The sequence below is a fragment of the Alexandromys fortis genome, unplaced genomic scaffold (genome assembly GCF_014885135.2).
Source record: "Alexandromys fortis isolate MF-2015 unplaced genomic scaffold, M_Fortis_MF-2015_v1.1 scaffold_75, whole genome shotgun sequence".
Taxonomy (NCBI): Eukaryota; Metazoa; Chordata; class Mammalia; order Rodentia; family Cricetidae; genus Alexandromys; species Alexandromys fortis.
The window spans coordinates 4,019,727-4,038,854 of record NW_026067956.1 but is presented as its reverse complement, the minus strand read 5'-3'; the positions used below and the strand labels follow the sequence as shown (position 1 = coordinate 4,038,854).

The 19,128-nt window shown below is 44.2% G+C and overlaps 1 protein-coding gene across 1 annotated transcript in view; it reads right to left on the bottom strand.

Moving 5' to 3' along the window:
- LOC126507598 (guanylate cyclase soluble subunit beta-2-like) overlaps positions 1 to 19,128 on the bottom strand; it is a 58,652-nt gene that overhangs the window by 13,654 nt on the left and 25,870 nt on the right. The window contains exons 5-10 of the mRNA XM_050152161.1: positions 16,389 to 16,488; positions 15,392 to 15,588; positions 12,752 to 12,860; positions 11,443 to 11,546; positions 9,742 to 9,958; positions 2,666 to 2,986 (exon numbers count right to left, since the gene is read on the bottom strand). Coding sequence (XP_050008118.1) covers positions 2,666 to 2,986; positions 9,742 to 9,958; positions 11,443 to 11,546; positions 12,752 to 12,860; positions 15,392 to 15,588; positions 16,389 to 16,488 — 1,048 coding nt within the window. The remainder of the gene's footprint in view (positions 1 to 2,665; positions 2,987 to 9,741; positions 9,959 to 11,442; positions 11,547 to 12,751; positions 12,861 to 15,391; positions 15,589 to 16,388; positions 16,489 to 19,128) is intronic.

The window sequence follows — 19,128 nt, the reverse complement described above, 5'->3', positions numbered from 1 at the left end:
CATACTGCATGAAATAAGCAGAAGGAGCCCTGGGTCTTAGGGAGTTCCCCAGCTAGTGCTGGAGGCAGGAATTTGAGTCAGCAAATGCTCCCCTGAGAAGTGAAAGTGCTGTGGGTTGAGAGAAACGGCTCCTTTGATCCAAAAGCGGAGCCTGGACTACAGAGATGCCAGTATTGGGTCTGGAGGAGTCTGTCTTGGCACAGCGGCATAGCTGCCACATTCTCCTCTCTCTCTCTCTCTCTCTCTCTCTCTCTCTCTCTCTCTCTCTCTCTCTCTCTCTCTCTTCTACCCTGGCTTCCAATTACACTAATTTCCACATGGTAGACAATGATCTTGCTAATTAAGAGTCACTTTTTTATCCTCGGTATACCTACAAATGGGACCATTCTCCGTCTGTGCCGCCTCTGACCTTATGTCCCCACGACTCCTGGTTTACATGGGTTATCTCAGCCCAGGGAGCGCCTCCTGCCTTGGAGCCTGCACATCTGCTGTCTCCTTGCGCGATGTACACTTTTCATCTCAGTGAGAACTGGGGTGGAGACTTACTGTTATCTGCTGCATGCTAGCTAGTGTGTACTCAGTCGACTGCCGAACCCTGGAACACAGTGGGGAGTGGAGGGGCTTCAGCATGGTTTATCCGCATGGCACTAGTCTCCCTTCACGTGACTCTACTGATCATGCTTGTGTTCTTCTCAGCCTTCTCCCTTTTTATTTTTTAAATTTTTTTTCTTGTTCATTGTGGCCATTTTTTTTTTTGAGTCCTAGTTTGCAACTATGTTGCAGTCATGAAACAGTGACTAGAACCAGCGTGGGAAGAAAGGGTTGCTTCCTCATACAAGTCCCAGTTAACAATCCATCACGAGGAAAGCTGAGGCAGGAACGGAAGCAGGAACTGAAGCAAAGACCATGGAGGAACTGCTTGCCCACTTGCTTCCAGGCTCATGTTGAGCAACCTTTCTGATACAACCTAGGACCCATGCTCAGAGGTGACACCACCCACAGGGAGCTAGGCCACCCTCTATCAACCAAGAAAACGCCCCACAGCATGCCACGAGCCAATCTGATGGAGGCAATTCACCCTCCATCAATCAACAATCAAGAAAATACCCCACAGACATGCTACAAGCCAATCTGATGGAGACAATTCCTCAACCGAGGTTCTCTCCTCCCAGATGACTCTAGCTTGTATCAGCTTGACAGAAACTAACCAGATGATCTTACGTCATCCACAGAGCCTAAAAGATTCTAGACCTATGTAGTTCTATGCTAGAACTTTCCCTCCAGGTCTGTCTATAATTCTAACACTTGCTGCTCTTGTTAGGTGAAGTCCTCAACTCACTCTCAACATTTCTAAACCGACCTGACTGCCATTGCCTCAGGCCTGATCTTCTTTCTGGTGTGTGTGTGTGTGTGTGTGTGTGTGTGTGTGTGTGTGTGTGTGTGTGTGCTGCATAGACATGAGAGTTCATATACATGAGTCCACAGAAGAAGGAATGTATACCTTCCTCTCTGCTCCCTGACTTACTCTGTCTTGAAACAAGGGCGCTTACTGAGCCAGAAGTTGGCCTTTTCAGCTAGTCTGGCTGGCCAGCAAGCTCTTGCATCTACCTGTCTCTGCCTCCTCCAACCCCAATGCTGGGGTTCTAGGTACATGCAGCCATACCCCGCTTTTCATGTGGATGCTCACAATTTGAACTCCGCTTCTCTCACTGTATCAAGCTTCTGTGTGCTCACGTGTTGCTTTTTATGGCGGTAATGGGGATTTGAACTCAGGTCTTTGTGTTTGTAGAACAAGTGGCCTTGAGCCGTATTCCCAACTCCTTATTCCAACTTGCAATAAATTACAACGTGTTTTGATGTTATGACAACCTCAGAGCCCTCACCTCTTACCCTCGGGATAAAATCTTGCTGGTCCCCCCTCACTCAGCCTCAGCCCAGGCCTTGCTCATGTGTGACGAGCTCCCAGTCTTCCCTCCCTTCCTCACCACATCGCAGTCAAACCTGGCATATGTTAAACGAGCCATGCCAGCTCTACTATAAGGAAAAGGAACTTGGGAGTAGGGAGATGGCTAAGAGGGTAAGGTGACTTACTGTGTGAGCAGGAAGGCCTGAGTTCAAATCCCCAACACCCACATGAAAAGCCTGTCCGAAAGTCTAAATGTGGCGGGGGGTAGATCCTAGAGGATTTTCTGAGGCTTGCTGCCCTCTAATATAGCTCTAGTATCAGTGAGAGGCTTTGTCTCAAAGGAATAAGACAGAAAGGAGTAGAAAGAGGTAGGCATCTCTGAACTCCATGTGTGAACAGGCATATGCACCAACACACACACACACACACACACACACACACATGTCTATATACCCACACACACACCAATGAGTCCTCACTGTCTATACAATAACAAACATTTTCTATAAGAACCCAGAATCATTATTACACCCCCAGAGTCCCCTTGTCCATGCCCTGCTCTGGAAACAACCCACACTCCACTCTTGTGTTATCTTTTATTATCTTCAGTATAAAGAAGAGAAATAAAGATGTGGGTTAACCACTAAGCCCAAAATGATGCCGTTTCTAAATGATAAAGCCACAAGTCAAGCCCAGATCTGCCTAGGTTCAGAGTCCACACCCCTTAGCATGAGCATGATCCTCCCTAGGGTACCTTACCTGCAGCCACCTTCTTGCCCTCCTTGAGCTGGTTGGCCACGTGTTCAGGCAGCATGGCATACAGCAAGGTCTCTGTCTTCTTCTTTTCGATGGCCAGGTGCTTGGAGAGGACTCGCAACTCCTCCTTCTTCTTCTCCAGCTGGCGGGACAACTCCATCTCTGCCAGCCTCTGCTGGTTGAGGAGGATGAGATCCCTGGTGGTGTCGTGGGGAGCGATGTCAGAGAGATGCATCTTGCTCTCCTCCAGCTCTTGCAGACTGCGGAGCTTGGGAGAACACATGAAGATCATGCAGCGCAGAGAGTCCATCCAGATCATCTGGCCTGCCCATCACAGAGAGGAATGTACAATAGAGAATGTCCGACAGGGAACAGGAGGCCAGCATCACCCGTACCACATGCCCTTTGGCCTCTGCACGGTCTGCTCCCTCCTTCTTAGCCATGTGTCATGAGAATCGTTTGGACTTCCGTCTCCACTCTCATCTGTTGCTCTCTGCACAGTTCTGTGACTGTTGTTCTGAGCGTGAGGTGCCAACACCAGCTGCTATGTCTTCACTCTTCTCTGCTCTTCTACTGTCTTAAGGTGTTGACCTAACCAACCTTCTTTCTCTTGAAGCTTTTTACCACTGATTTCTCTCTGGACTTTCCCTACTTATTTGAAGTTTTTCTTTAGTCTGTGTCTATCTGTGTCTAGCCTCTCCTGCTTTCTCTCACTTTCTTAAATGTTGCATTGCCTAAGAATTTGAGTTCAGTTTCTCTCTCTCTCTCTCTCTCTCTCTCTCTCTCTCTCTCTCTCTGTCTCTCTCTCTGTGTGTGTGTGTGTGTGTGTTTGCGTGTGTGTGTTTATTTCTTTAAAAAATTTTATTTGTATGTAGGTATGTGTTTATGTTGCTGACTTGAGTGTAGATGTGTTGGATGCCCTGGAACCAGAGCTACAGCCAATTGTGGACCTCTGATGTGGGTCCTGGGAACTGAACTCGGGCCCTCTACAAGATCAAGTGCTCTTAGCCATTGGATCATCCCTCCATCTCATTCATTCATTCATTCATTCATTCATGTATTTTTTATGTCAGGATATCACTTGTAACCTGGGCTAATCTTGTACTCATGGCAATCCCCCTGTCTGACCCTCTCAGGTGCTGGTATTATATGTATGAGCCACAACACCTGTCTGGATTTTCTCTTTTAACATTATCCAGCTTTATCCTATACCACAATGACAATAAATCTGAGTCTCCTAAGAAATCTTGCTTCCCAGACTCAAATTGTGCATTTCTTTAAGAATATATATGATTATTAATGTATATCAAAAGCAGTAACCATTCATTACAGAAAAGGAAAAAAACATAAGAGAATAGTGAATGTCATCTATAATAATCGTATTGCAGATACATATTGACTCAATATTCTGGATTACCTAAAGAGGCACTATCCTATATCTATTTGCAACCTGAATTTTCACATAAAACATATTTCCCTGTGACATTTGGTACAGATACACAGCACAACTTCTGCTGACTATATTGGTCGTGGTGTTTTATTTAAATTACAAGCCAGCATTGATTACATTGTATCTAGTGTATCTTTCTATAAACAATACTTCTATGAACAAACTTGAGACCTCTTCGTGTATACCTGTGCCTGTTTTGTTGGAGGATATACTCAGGCATATGGTATTGCTTAGACAAAAACGTGCTGTTCCTTGACGTTCTAGATGCTCATCTCCGGTTGCCCTCTGTGATCACACAGCAGCTATGTTGGTTTGTTTTCTCTGTTCCCCATCAGATGCTTGTTTGCGGATGTCTGCATCTCACTTCCCAGCATCTCTACAAATGCTCTCTGTCATGGAGTCTTGTCACTTAAGTATTAAGTACTAACCATTGACCTGGCACATGGTGGCATGAACTGACAAAATTCCTGTCCTCAAGGATTTTAGTCCTTGTCCTTTCTCAGTTCCCCACACCTTCCTTACCAGTTTGGTAATAATTGTCCTAACTAGTCTCTCATAACATCCACCATGTCCTGCCCTATTATGTTGAGATTTTGTCCTGAGAGTCATCCCTGGACTCCCCCCTAAGTTAATCTCACACCTAACCCTTCTCACCTGCACCCCAGCAATGGCCGTCACCTGCCCGCCAGACTCCATTTCTCTAAACCATTATCCATTCTTTGACACACTTCTAGTCTCAAACCTCAAGGTGTAGCCACAAGAGACCTTTTAAAGTGTTTCCAGCCGCGTGACCGAGGCCAGGTATTCATCTGGCTACCTATGTCTCCCATCACTACACTTTACCATTAACTCAAACCTTCAGAACACCTTTTCCTGGGGCTTTTTCCCCAGCTCAGTTTGTACACAGGTTTAACATAAATACAGATTGATCTTCAGTCTAACGGGCAGCTCAAGGTGCCCCTCACAGGAGGTACAAAAATGTACTCGCGGGACGAAGACCTAAGCATAAGAGGAAAAGTATGAACTTCTCCGAAGACAACAGAGGAAAATGGCTTCGGTTGTGCCAATGATCTTGTGGCTGTGACAGTAAAAGCACAGCCAGAAAGAGAAATGCAGATGAAGTAGACTACACTAAATTTAAAACTTCTGCGCATCAAGAATCACAAACAATAAACTCGGCCAACCCATAGGATGAGAGAACATATTTGTAAATCACCTGTCCAGTAAGGAGTTAATAACTATAATGCATAAAGAAGCACCTCTCTCACACACAGTGAAATATTGACAAAAGACTCGAATGAACATTTTGCCAAATAAATGAAGAAATTCTAGGAGCGATGGTATTGGCATAACTCTAACCAGGCAAATGAAAGACTTGTATCATGAAAACTTCAAGACTCTGAAAAAAGATACTGACGAGGACACCAGTAGCTGGAAAGAGCTCCCATGCCAATGGATTGGCAGGGCTAATATTGCTATGATGGCTGTCATACCATACTCATCTACATTTTCAATGCAATCCACATCAAAATTCCGACACAATTCTTCACAGAAACTGTAAAAACAGTTTTCAACTTCATATGGAAACACCACCACCAACAACAAACTAACCAACCAACCAACCAATCAACCAAATGAACGGACAAAAAAAAACCCACCTAGGATAGTTAAAACAACCTGCAACAATAGAATAACTGCTGAAGATATCACTATCCCAGATTTCAGGTTCTATTATAGATCGCTAGTAATAAAAACAGCTTGGCATTGGCATAAGAGTAGACATGTCAGTCAACTGAATCAAATTGAAGGGCACCTAGTTTTTAACAAAGAAGCAAAAGAAGCAAATAAGTAAACATTGGAAAAATGCAGCATCTTCAACAAATGGCCAAATGGATGGTATATGCAGAAGAATGAAAGCAGCTCCATTCTATCACCTTGTGCACTCCGAATGGATTAAGGACCACAACATAAAACTAGATACTCCTAATCTGATAAATATGAAAGTGGGACATAGATTTAAACTCATTGGCACTACTCTTTCCGAATAATAGTACATCATTAGCACAGGCACTAAGACCAGCCATTAATAAATGGGACCCCATGGAGCTGAAAAACTTTTGTACATTAAAGGATTGTGTAATTTGGGTAAAGCATTGACCTATGCAATGGGAAAATATCATTACTAATTATACATCTGATAGAGAGTTTGAATCTAAAACATAAAACTGGACATCAAGAAAACAAATAACCCAATTTAAAAATGAGGTACAGAACTAAAGAGAGAGTTCTCAAAAGATAAAACATGAATGACTGAGAAACACTTAAAGAAGTGTTCAGCATTCTTAGCCATCAGAAATATACAAAATAACACTACTTGAGTTTTCAACTTACCCCAGTCAGAATGGTCACGATCAATAACCAAATGGCAGCATATACTGGCGAAGATGTGGCCAAAGCAGAACACTTACTCATTGCTAGTGGGAGTGAAGACTGGTACAGTGGCTGTGGAAATCAGTATGTCAGCTCCTCAGAAAACTGAGAATTGATCTACCTCAAGATCCAGCCGTACCACTCTTGGGCACCTAACTAAGGGACTCTACAGTCTACTACAGAGGTATTTGTTTATGTTCACTGCTGTTCTATTCTCAAGACCCAGAAATTGGAAACAGCCTTGGTGTCTATCAACTGATGAATGGATAATGAAAATGTCACACGTTTACACGATATACTATTGTTCATAGATCATGTCAGGGGAATGGATGGAGCTAGAGAAGGGGAAACTAGAACAGGAGGATCAAATAGGGAGGAGGATTGGAGAGAACAGAAAAGAAAGGAATATGGGGAGGAATAAGTAACACTAAAGGACATTTGAAAAACCATGTGAAAATCTCCAACTATAGAAGCTTCCTAAATATATACAACATAAAAGGAATCTAAGTAGAGTAGACCAAATATTAGGTGAGACAAAATGCCAAATAGACTTTTATGACACTCAATAAAACCTCCAATGCCAGGATTGAATATTATTGAGATGTATTGCCAAGACTGTTGGTAACTCTCCACAATCTAACGGTGAGGCCCTACTGCTAAAGAAAGCACATGTGTCACGGAACATGGAGAAGTCCAGCTGATGCCTAACTAGAAGCTTCACCCCTAGTGACTGGCATTCATGGTTCTAGAGGGTACTCTGCATGATTCAGGACTAAGGCAATCATCAATATCTTCCAGCTACAAGCTTTGCAAACCTCACCTGTGACCTACCTCCAATATATATGTTTCCGTGTAGTAGTGGCACAAATGTTATAGGTGTAACCAACTACTTTGTGATTAGGTTTAAGGCTCAGTCCTTGAGAAGGAACCCACTTCTGACACTGCTCAAATGGCCAAGAACCTTAGAACAGACAGGTCATGGGCATACTATTATTCTACTAAAGAAACATGACAAAAATGACTTCTAATGATACACAACTATACCCATAGATCAGTGCCTCACTCAACCCACATCAAGAGAAGTTTCTTCTTGTAGTGAGTGGGAAACTAATGCAGAAATAGACAATATGCAAAGAGTAAGAGACTTTAGATCACTCAGTTCTAAATAGAATTCTTAATTAAATCTCTCCCTTTAGTATTCAGGGGGAAATAAAGAAGATGAAGCAAAAATATCCTAAGAGCCAGAAAGGATAGACAGCACCAAGGAAACAGTTTCTTCCAGATGCCACAGGACCGATGCCCATATGAATTCACAGAGTCAGAGGGGATAGACGGCACCAAGGAAACAGTGTCTTCCAGATGCCATTGTTGATATGCCCATATATGAACTCACAGAGACTGTGGAATGCACAGAACCTGCACAGGTGCAAGCTAGATGGGGACCCAGTGCTGAGAGGGGGATGCAAACATGATCTCTCACCTCTAACCAAGAAGTTATCCATAACTGATACGTGCCAACAAAGGAAAAAATAGTTTTCTCCAATGAAGTCTTACTGGTTATATTAACTACACTTCAGCATAGGATCTATCTCCAGAAGTAATTGGCCAACACAAAGCAAACTCGATGATATTTTTGTATTTTTTTGTCTCATTTTGCTTTGTTTGAGCATTTTTTGACTTTTTCTTTTTTTGCTTGCTTATTTTTGCTTTCTGTTTGTATGTGTGTGTGTGTTTCTTGTTTTTTTTCCTCTTTATTTCTATATTTTAAAGAGAGAGAGAACATGAAATTGGGTCGGTAGGTAGGAGGTGGAGAGGAGAAAAAAGATGGTCAAAATACATTGTATAAAAAACATTTTCAATAAAAAAGCAATTTACTACATGATCTAGCAAGTTACTTCTGTCAACAGGCTCAAAAGAATTAAAATCCAGGACTCAAGGAGATAGACAGATAGTCTATGGCCACAGAGAGTCACACTAGCCAAAGGAAATAAGTCAAGTCTTCAGTGAATGAGTAGGTAGACACAATAAAGCAACAGAATACTGTCAAGCCAAAAAGAGAAGGAAATGAGCCAGTCACAGATGAACAAGTCCTATAAGACTCCACTTCCATGTCACAGACATGAAGGTAAAGCTGGTGGCCATGGGGAGGAAGGAGGAACAGGCAGCTATTTAATAGGCATAGGATTTGAGTCCTGTAGATGTTTAAAATGTTCTGGATATGGATAGGGTGATGTGTGTACAAACTGTGAGTATTTTTTATATTAATCTCCTGTAGTATGGATTAAAATATAAAAAACTTCTGGTATAATTGAAGCAAAACCAAAGTGTATTCTCTACCAATAGGTCAGATGAGTTTGTTGCTTTAGAAAGTCTAGACATTAAATTAATATATTATCTCTTATGTGACAGATAGCAGAATTTTATAACTATAGAATTTATAATTACAACTGTGTATTTTAGTGTACAGTATAGTGATGTGGGAGTGTCATATATCAATCTGTTGATTTCATTGGTTAAGCAATAAAGGAACTCCTTGGCCCTGATAGGTTAGAACATAGATGGGAGGAGGAAACAGAATAGAATTCTGGGTGGAAGAAGAAGTGAGGTCAGACTCTGCTCTGCTCCGGGAGAGACCGGACAGCTCTGCTCTCTGGAGCAGAGACACCAGGATGGACAGAGGCTAGACTCTTCCTGGTAAGCGCACCTTGGGGTGCTTACAAACAATCATTAGAAATGGGCTAGTCCAGGTGTGAGAATTAGCCTGTAAGGGCTAGAGTTCATGGGCCAAGCAGTTCTTAAATGAATACAGTTTGTGTGTTGTTATTTCGGGCATGAGCTAGCCAAGCGGCCAGTGTGTTGGGGACATAGCCCCACCGCTCTTATTTCAACAGTATAGCCATATCATATAGTGTTGGAATAGACAATATATACATTTCCAGGTAGTATGTTTATGTGCATACATATACTTATTATATAGCTCTTTTATGTCTAAACCAGAAATGATTGAAATTAAAAGGTGTTTATTTACTGATCAGGCCAAGTAGACGTATCAGAAAATAAAAAACAAACAAACAAAAGCAGCAACAAAAAAAAAACCCAAACCTTGTTCTCAGTGTATTCCTTCGCTGGCTTGGAAGAAGTTGAAAAGCTGCCTTCCCTGCTGATCTAACGGGCAGGAGGGAAAGGCGTAGGCTCTTACCCCGGAGTTTGAGTGCCGGCTGGCTCTTCCATGCTTTGGGCATCATTTCTCTTCTTGTCTTCAAGACAAATTGGCTGTTAATGAACTTGCAGATGCTAGAGATGCTGAAGGTGACTTGAGGGTGGATGATGGAGAAATACTCATCTATCCCAAACTTCTGGGTCAGGAGGCCAGGGACATACTTCTGAATATTCACTCCGGCTTGCTTGACCCTTAGCTATCCAGAGAGGACACACGTCAGTCTGGGGATCAGAAAGCAACTTCCACCACCGGCTTTCCCTGAGATATGACATTTGGGCTTTGCTTTGCGACTCACTGGGGAGAAGAAGGATCAGTGACGGAATAAACATAATAAAACTATCTTTTTTTTTAAAATGGTCAAACCTGCGGCTGATGTTGGAAGAGGAATGACATAGCATGGGGCTGCTCAGAAGCCTTGTCTGACTGCCAAGAGGCATTAAGGCTCTCAACAAGGTCAGTAGTTCCATCCTGTACTATCTCTCCCCATCCCCCACACAACCTCTGTCCCCAGTCCATCCTGGGACTAGGGCAAGGTTTCCTTTGCTTTCTCCAGAGAATGCACAGGAGGAGCACCAACTGGGGACCGTGACATCACCTGCCCAATACCAGCACAGTGTCTGGGAGCCTTTACTAACCACAGGAACTCAGGTAAGCTACAGAAATCACCTTCATGTATCATTCCGTTCCCGTTCTCCTATACCCAAAAGCTGAAAGGGAGGGGAGTATTTAGAGCAGACTGGATTGAAAGCAATGGCATGAATCATGATGTTGTAGCGTTGGGAAAACATGAGCATTCATTGGCTTATAATTCTGTTTTCCACCTATGGGTGTTTTCTTACTGCCATGATACCATCACGTCTCTGAGGGAAGAGACTACACCCAGGTGAGTATATGCATAGAGTTCATGCTGGGCAGGCAATTGACACGTGATGTGCATTTGAATTTCAACAAACACTAGAGGAAATCATATTGGCTGACCATTTCAACAGACATTTGGGACTAAATTCATTTAGCGTACATGCCCTTTAAATGAATAAAAAAAATCAACTCAGTTCACATGTCTGTATCATCTGTGTCTACAGCTGTTTTGGTTTTGAGGTGTTATCTTTCAATATGCAGCCCAGGCTGACCTTGCACTTAACTCTTGCCTCAGCCTCCTGAGTGCTGTGATTATAGACGCTTGCCATCATACCCAAGCTCCAGATGAAAGGTTATTTTATCCTGGGAAATTGAGAGCCACCAAATTTAAATGGCCATGCTCACAGCCCGACAAGAACACAACAGGGAGCACTACTAAGAATGAGCACCATAGGAGGGGGATTAAGAATCAGTTGTGCTCATGGGGGTGGGGAGTCATGTTTAGGATCGTGGCTGTAGGGTGTGATGCTTATTTCTGGAGTGAATTTTAAGGTCTTCCTCCAGCCTTCCTTTCTGATCATAAACTTTCCCATTTATTCGTTGATTCCACTTTCTTGTTCTATTGACCCGAGGAAGATCATACATTTCTAAAGCTTCTAGAACATGACATGAAGTCAATGGCCCCTTCCGGGGCAAAGTTTAGTCTCTTAAGCCCCGTGAACTCGGGAATCTAAGTCCTTACCAGCCATCACGACAGTGAATTGAGCTCCCCATCCCGGGTTTAGCCCCAAACCCAAGCTTCTGAAAGAAAGGAGCTCTTACTGCTTCGTCAAAAACAAGGTGGAAAGGAAAAACACTGCAGAACACCGCCTCTTCAACCCACAGTCTCTCGGGATAGACAGGCTGGAAGGTGTCCCCGAGGGGCCCTAGACACGCAGAGAGAAAAAGCCCTGGTGAGAGGCCCTTGCGGAGCCACTTGGACAGGGTTAGAATCTTAAGTGTGTCCCGAGAACAGTGTGATTCCCACTCCTTTGCACAGGCTCCCTCAGCATCTCCAGATGGCCACGGCAATTATTCCTCCAAATTAAAACAAACAGAAAATTTGCGACCAGGTTGAGAAGCCCTCCTGCCCCCTGCCAAGTTTCTGCCCACTGCTGAAGAGTTAGTTTCTGGGCCAATTGAGTATGTCTCGCCATAAACACAGAACTGGCATTGAAATGGTGACAAGCGGACAATGAGCCAGGAGAGGAGTGAGTATGTGCCCGGCCCAGCATCGGGGACATTTGCCATGGAGCTTTTTCAGACTGACAGTTTAGGGTGGCACGTGAAAATTTAACCAACAGTCCTATTTGGCAGGGGATGCAGATTCTCAATGGAGCCTTTTTGATATGAAAATCTCCCAGACAAAGGATGCCAACTGTGTTTGCCACAGCTTGAAGGACTCAGAATGCAGCTCTTTGAGCCCCGCAGACCCTCCCCCAGATGCCTGTCATTTGACCTACCGGGCCATGACAAGGAGCATCTAGCTCCCTTCTTCTGCTGGGTCAGAGCTCTGATTGCGACTTGAGTGTCAGGTGCCGGGGGACAGACTCGCGCGGCTCCCAAAGACCCAATGTGTCGAGCTTACCACCTTCACCTTGTGAATGGAAAGCTAGACAGCACTGTCCCATGTCACAGCTCCTCAGAGACAGAGACAGGCACGGGCTTTCTTGGTTCTTGCCCTCTGTCCTTCGAACTGCTGGCTGGCTGTGGCTAGCTACAGATTTCCAGTCCAGAAACACACCCCAGTTAAGAAGGCCTGGGTCCAGAAGAGAGGCAGAATTCACTGTGCCCAGGATGTCTGTGCCCAGCTTCCTCTTCACAGGCACCTCCTGGGACTGAGCCCATACTAGTGGCTTTCCTATTCCAGAGATGATGGTGTCTCTATGTGAACCAGCACAAACAAAAGAGCTGTTGTATGGCAAGTTAGAAGCTGATTTTAAAAGTTAAAAAACACAGATACTAAATCCAAGCTCCGAGGGAATCGGAGGCCTTGAAATAATAGAGCGTTTGCCCTCTTTGGTAAGGGGGCTCTCCTGCAAATGTGGCGGTTCTGATCTAAGAGCTGGGCCCAGGAGAACAGCACACTTACCATTTCCAGACATGACTGGTGCCCTCACATCCCAGTGAGATTTCTCCCCAGGGCAAACAGCGCTGTTCAAAACTTTCTCCTTCTTCCTAAGGAGCCTTGTCTTGAGAGCCTGAAGGGGGCAGGAGGGAAGCTCAGGCACCAGGTCGCAGGGCATGAGCAAGCCTTGTCTGTTGCTGCTGGGCCCATCTTTGGGTACTGAAGAATGTTGGTGGCTGGAGGGACAGTGTGAGGACTCGCAAGATCAGTTCCGTCAAGAGCCTGAGGCTCCAAGGTGTACTTGCTGGTGACCCCTCAAGTCATTTCTCTATCAGAGGAAGCCAGATTTTTTTTTTTTTTTTTGTTAAACAAGGTCTGTGGGGGATGCTTAGAGGGTCGTGGTTTTCTAAGTATCACTCCGAGACTCTGTCCCAGGGTGAAATACAAACTTTGGCAGAAGCAGGTAGGGAAGGATGCTCACCACAGACCCCTTTTACAAGAACAAAAGGTTCGTAGCGACTGAATAGTTGCTATCTGTGATAAGTAGTTATCTAGGCGGCTAGATAACTATAAGTTCCCAGGGGAAGATGTCCACACACAAGATGAGCAGCAGTAAATGACTCTCCCTAGGCAATGGACACGTGGGTCTTGGTGGACAGTGAGCTGATCCCACACCACACAGAACCCTCCTCTGGGTTGGGGAGTCACTCTCAGCTTGGGCCAAGGGAGTGTGCAGAGGGTTTGTGAGCTCTTTTTTTTTTTTTTTTTTTAGATTTATTTATTTATTTATTTTGTATACAACATGCTGCCTCCATGTATGCCCACATGCCAGAGGAGGGCGCCAGATCTCATTACAGATGGTTGTGAGCCACCTTGTGGTTGCTGGGAATTGAACTCAGGACCTCTGGAAGAGCAGGTGGTGCTCTTAACCGCTGAGCCAATTCTCCAGTCCCATGTGAACTCTTTACTGGTTCAGACTGTTGATACTTTTAAAACTGACTGGGCCCAATAACGATCATCTCAGCATCCATCCAGTTCCCACCATAAGACCTACGAGGCAGGCAGTGTGACAGTACTCCTCTCGTAGACCCTTCCCCCATTGCCCAGGCTCTTTCTTCTGTTTCCCTAATAAATCAGTGTTCATTCTGATTACCCCTTATCCCCATTTCCTTCTTCTTGGATGTGAGACAACAAACTCAGAAGCTACTGGCTCATCAGTGGCTGTCATTTGTCTGACACCCTAGAACCTGAGGCAAGCTCACCAAGAATGGAGACAGTCCCCATTACTTTCAAAAAAACCTATAGCACTCTTCCTGATGTTGGGGAATATTATTTTAAGGTGTGTTGCTTTTGTTTATGCTGCATTTGTTTAACTCTGAGAAGCTGTGATTCTTTGCCTGTCCAGAACACCTGACGTTCCTAATAAAGAGATGAATGGCCAATAGCGAGGCAGGAGCAAGGATAGGCGGGGCTGGCAGGCAGAGAGGATAAATAGGAGAAACGAGGATGAGGAGGATCATGAGAACAAGGAAAGGAAGATGTCAGGGATCAGCCACTCGGCTACACAGCAAGCCATGGAGAAAGACGTAGAAAAAGGTATACAGAAATAGGGAAAGATAAAAAGCCCAGAAGCAAAAGATAGTCGGCATAACTTCAGTCAAGAAAAACTGGAAAGAAACAAGCCAAAGTAAGGCCGGGCATTCGTAACTAAGAATAGCCTCTGTGAGTGATTTATTTAAGAGCTGGGTGCAGGCCTCGCCCCCTACCTGCCCCACCAAAAGCCAAAAGAATAAAAGAATAAAACATCACACAGCACCTGGGGTTGAAAACTCTTCTGTGAGTGGACCCTGAGCTTTGCATGTTCTAAGACGTAACCCCCAGGCTCCAGGAATCATAGTCCTATCTGTGTGTTTGAATAGACTACGTGGATACGGAGAGATCTTAACACATGTGGCATCTAAACTGGCAATGCTCACCTTCCGTGCCGCAGCTGAGGTGGTCAAGGATGGCTCTTGACTGCACAATGGACCTGGAACTGGTTCCACCTGCTGATAGGTACTGAGGACCTGATGGGTCTGCTCATTGCAAGCAGATTGCAGAAGAAGATACCAAATTCCAACTCCAGATCCTTTACCTTGGTTTGTCATTGAGGCTTTAAGAGAAGGTTCTTGTTCTTCATCCCAGACTGGCCTCAAACTCATAGCAATCCTCCTGTCTCAGCATCCCATTATAGGTATGAGCTATACCTATACCCAGCTTTGACATTCTTATATGTGAACATTTGACAGGCTAAGGTTCATCCTAGAAAGTCTGTATTAAGTTACCCTTGACTTTGCAGTTCTCAGCTAGAAGTGAGTTTTACCCCCACCTCTGGTCTACGGACATTGGCAATGCCTTGGAAGCAATTTTGGTTGCCACAACAAAGGGACAGGGTTCTATTCACGCTGAATAGATAGATAGATGTCTGTGAGGGGGCGGAGGATCCTACAAAGCACAGGCCATCACAACCCAGAATAATCTGGTCCATGGTGTCAATCAAGTCAAGCTTAGGAAAGCTTGTCTTGAATTCCACTGCCCAAGGCCCACTCATTTGTGTTGTTGGCACAGACTGTTCCAGGACAAGCAGCCCATCCTGGGGAAACTATGCTCTCTGAAGATCAGTACCTCTTGCTCTGTATCGATGTCCTCACCGTCCTGTGACCTGTTTGTCTTTGCCATTCTCATCTGTCTGGAAGCCTTTTGCACAACCAGAAACACGACATGTTCCTTTTTCCCTGTCCTCTCCAGCTCTTCATTCATGTCAAGGATACTCATGGCCACGTCAGTGTCAAAAAAGTCCTTGGCCACAGCTTCAATGATGCCTGCGGAAAAATGACACCTGTGGGTGAGGGATGGCAGAAGGCAACACACTGCCAGGCACCACTAACTTTTCCAGTTGTGCAACTCTGTGGGTTTTCTTTATTTCACTATGTCCGTGCCTCGCCTCAAGATAGACATCCTATAATGGCTCAGAAGGAAGTATATAAAGGGATTTAAGTTTTGAAAGTCTGAATACTAATTATGTTCCTGTCATTTAAGTTTCTGCTTCAACATCTATTCATGCTTTTACTCCAGAAAGGCACCTAACCCACTAGACAAACTCTGTAAAGGGAAGCAAAATTCCAGTGGGAATGAGTTAAAGCTCATGTGTTCAGAACTGTTGTTCTGGGGATCCATCTAGGGGTGAAATATAAGATATGAAGAAAGCATCACAGTACCTACATTAGCAAGGGATGAGCAGCAACTCCACATGCAGTGATAGGAGAATTAAGGGGAGCAGGGTTTCAGGGCAGGAGATGTATCTCCATAGAGGAACATGTGTACTTAGAATGCAGGAGGCATTGGGTTCAAAGTACAGACTAAATACCAAGAGTTTTCTACAATGCTGAATTCTTTTAAAGAGTCAATAGATACAACAATCTCCACAGAATTATCACAGCTATGCACACAACAGCAGTGTGTTAAAGATCATGTCTTCTGGTGTTCTGGAATTACTGTAAAAGTCTCCAGATCCTTAAGATCACGGCAAAGAAGCCGGTCACTCTAGGAGAGGGTGTGCCCTCCTCACAGGGGGTGTATGGCCACCCTAGAGGGTGCTGGAATGGGCTGATCCGTTTCCTACCTGGTACAATGTGGCACAGGCCATTTCTGTCCGAGTAGTAATGGAGAAGCATTGCCCCGTCAACTCCTCCCTCTACGCGAAAGGATGGAGCATTCATTTCCTTGTGAACAGACACAGCACATTTTCCCAACAGGAAAAACACGTTGTTTATATTATGATTTTTATAGGCCCATAGTATATTTATATTTTTCTAGGTTAATATACAAAATAATGAGTTTAACCACAGCGTCTTTATATATCATGTTTTACTCTTATTCTGCTCACTCCCAGACTGGCCCTACACCTCTTCCAGCAGGCTCCCCTTTCGTCTTCACTTTATACCCTTGCGCTTAATTCTCACATGTATCCCATCACCTCTCCTTCCCACCTCTCTTAAGATCTCTCGTTCCTCTCATGATCCCCTTTCTGTTCTGTAATGCTAACACAATACACATTAACATATATGCATTAACATACACGTATATGTATATTTGCACACACATAATTTAAAAAATACTTGAGTTACTTATTTTTACTTGACATGTATGAGTGTTTTGCTGTGTGTGTATGTGTACCACGTGTGTGCTTGGTGCCTGTGGAGGCCAGAGAGGGTCTTGGATCCTGTGGAACTGGTGTTGCAGATGGCTGTGAGCTGTCATGTAAGTGCAGGGAAACGAGCCCAGGTCCTCTGAAGAACAGTAAGCTTCTTTAATCACTATGACATCACTTTAACCCCTCCTTGTAAATTTTATTTTTGAGACAAGGTCTCTCTATGTAATCATAACTAGTCTAGAATTCACTATATAGACCAGGCTGACCTCAAACTAACAGAAATCCACCCCCTCCTTTTCTCGAATGCTGAGATTAAAGGAGCACACCACCACACATACATGACTTTAAATCCAGGACTGCCTGTGGGAGAAAACACATAGTATTTGTCTTTCTGAGTCTGGCTTCTTTCACTTAACATAATCACTTCCGGTTGCATCCATTTTCCTGAAAATGTCATGATTTTATTTTTCTATATAGCTGCAAAAAAAACTCAGTTGTGTACGCATATATTTCCTTTGTCCATTGATGGGCATCTAGGCTGGTTCCATGTCTTGACTGTTTGTGTAGTTCAGCAGTAAACATGGATGTGTAAGTATCTCTCTAGCTGACTTAGAGCCCTTGGGTATATACCCAAGAATGGTATAGCTGTCTCAGAAGCCATGATTCTGTGAAGCAATAGTATGCAGCCATTAGCACACACAGAACTACAATAGTGTGTACCCTTTACTATACACACAAAAGTACAACAGTATTTATAATAGATAAGTAATAATAAGCACACGCAGATTGACAATAATATGCATACATTACCACCCATAGAACTACGTCCCCATCATCTCTCCACTCACATAACACCACCACTTCAGCCCCTGTTGAGGAAGCTTACCCCGAGTCTCTCTCCCTAAAGTATTGCATTTGGCACTCGGGCCTCACCCAGGGAACTTACAAAGGAGATTAATGAGAGAACCATTGCTAAGCCTCCATGATCCCTGGCACCACGTCATGCTGCTCCTGTATACCCCCAAGGGTTATCTGTCATGGTGCTTGGCCTGTGACCAAGCCACGAGAGCATTTTCACTTGGGAAGATGAGCCGTTCAGAGACCTCAACAACTGGAAATAATCAACTCGTTTTTGTTCCAAAGGCTGGTTCCACTTGAAAACTAGAACCTCCAAGAACGTACAGAAAGAAACATTATTTGTCCAGAAATAACTGTAGACCCTTCAGCAGGGCCCTCTTATGATAGGCTAGGAAAAGGTCACTGGGAGGTTCTCTGAAGGAGTGAACAGGGGTGTCTTCTCTGAAGGAGTGGACGGGGAGGGGGTCCCCTACTGTTTGTGCAGCCATAGTTCAGCGCCCAAGACACTGGACTTTGGTCTAAACTAGGGGAGAAGACTAGTGTCCTTCACGGTGCAGGGGTGCTTGAGAAAATGGGTTTCTTCCTGAATTTCATATACTTATTTTATATTTCTAAAAGTTTATTAGTGTTGGTAGATTATCAGTTTCCTCCTGTATTGAAATAGTCTGTCCTTCAAAGAAGCTTTTTAAGCCATCAGGTAAACAACTCAAAACAGCTTCAGGAAGTTCCTGAAATTGACCAGACTCACTAGGTTTCTTCCTCCCAGAGTAAGCAGTCATGCTACAGAGAAGACCCTGAGACCCAACCAGCTTCCTGGAAGATATTTAGAATAACTCAGTCACTTGGCAGGGGCATGATCCAACTCTTGAGCTTGCTGCTGTCTGTGTCATGTGCTCCAGATTCCCAGCTCTTGTGAACAGTCACCGGAGCTGGGGTGAGCTAATGCAGCTGTCTGTGAGACATTTCAGCTCCTGTAAGTAACCCCTCAACCATATTCCAGTAAGTAATCCCAATAAAACTCGTTGGTTCTTCAAATTGGACTTGGGTTGTTTCCATGTTCTGGTTTGTCATGGACTCCCAATCTAAATGTCTTGCATCTCCCCAGGAAAGGTCTTGTCACCCAACAGCAGAGTATGTATGAATATGTGTTTATATCTCTATTTGAGTGTTATGTGTGGTGTATGTGTGTATGTGCACATGTGGGGTTAGGAAGATAGGGTCTAACTATTCGCACCTGCTGGGTGTACTTTGGTGAAGAAATTTGACTGCAGCTGCCGTGTAAGTTCTTATGATGTTGGAACTGTCTATGCTGACCAGAGTGAAGGAAGCACAAAGAGAAGCAACTGTTAAC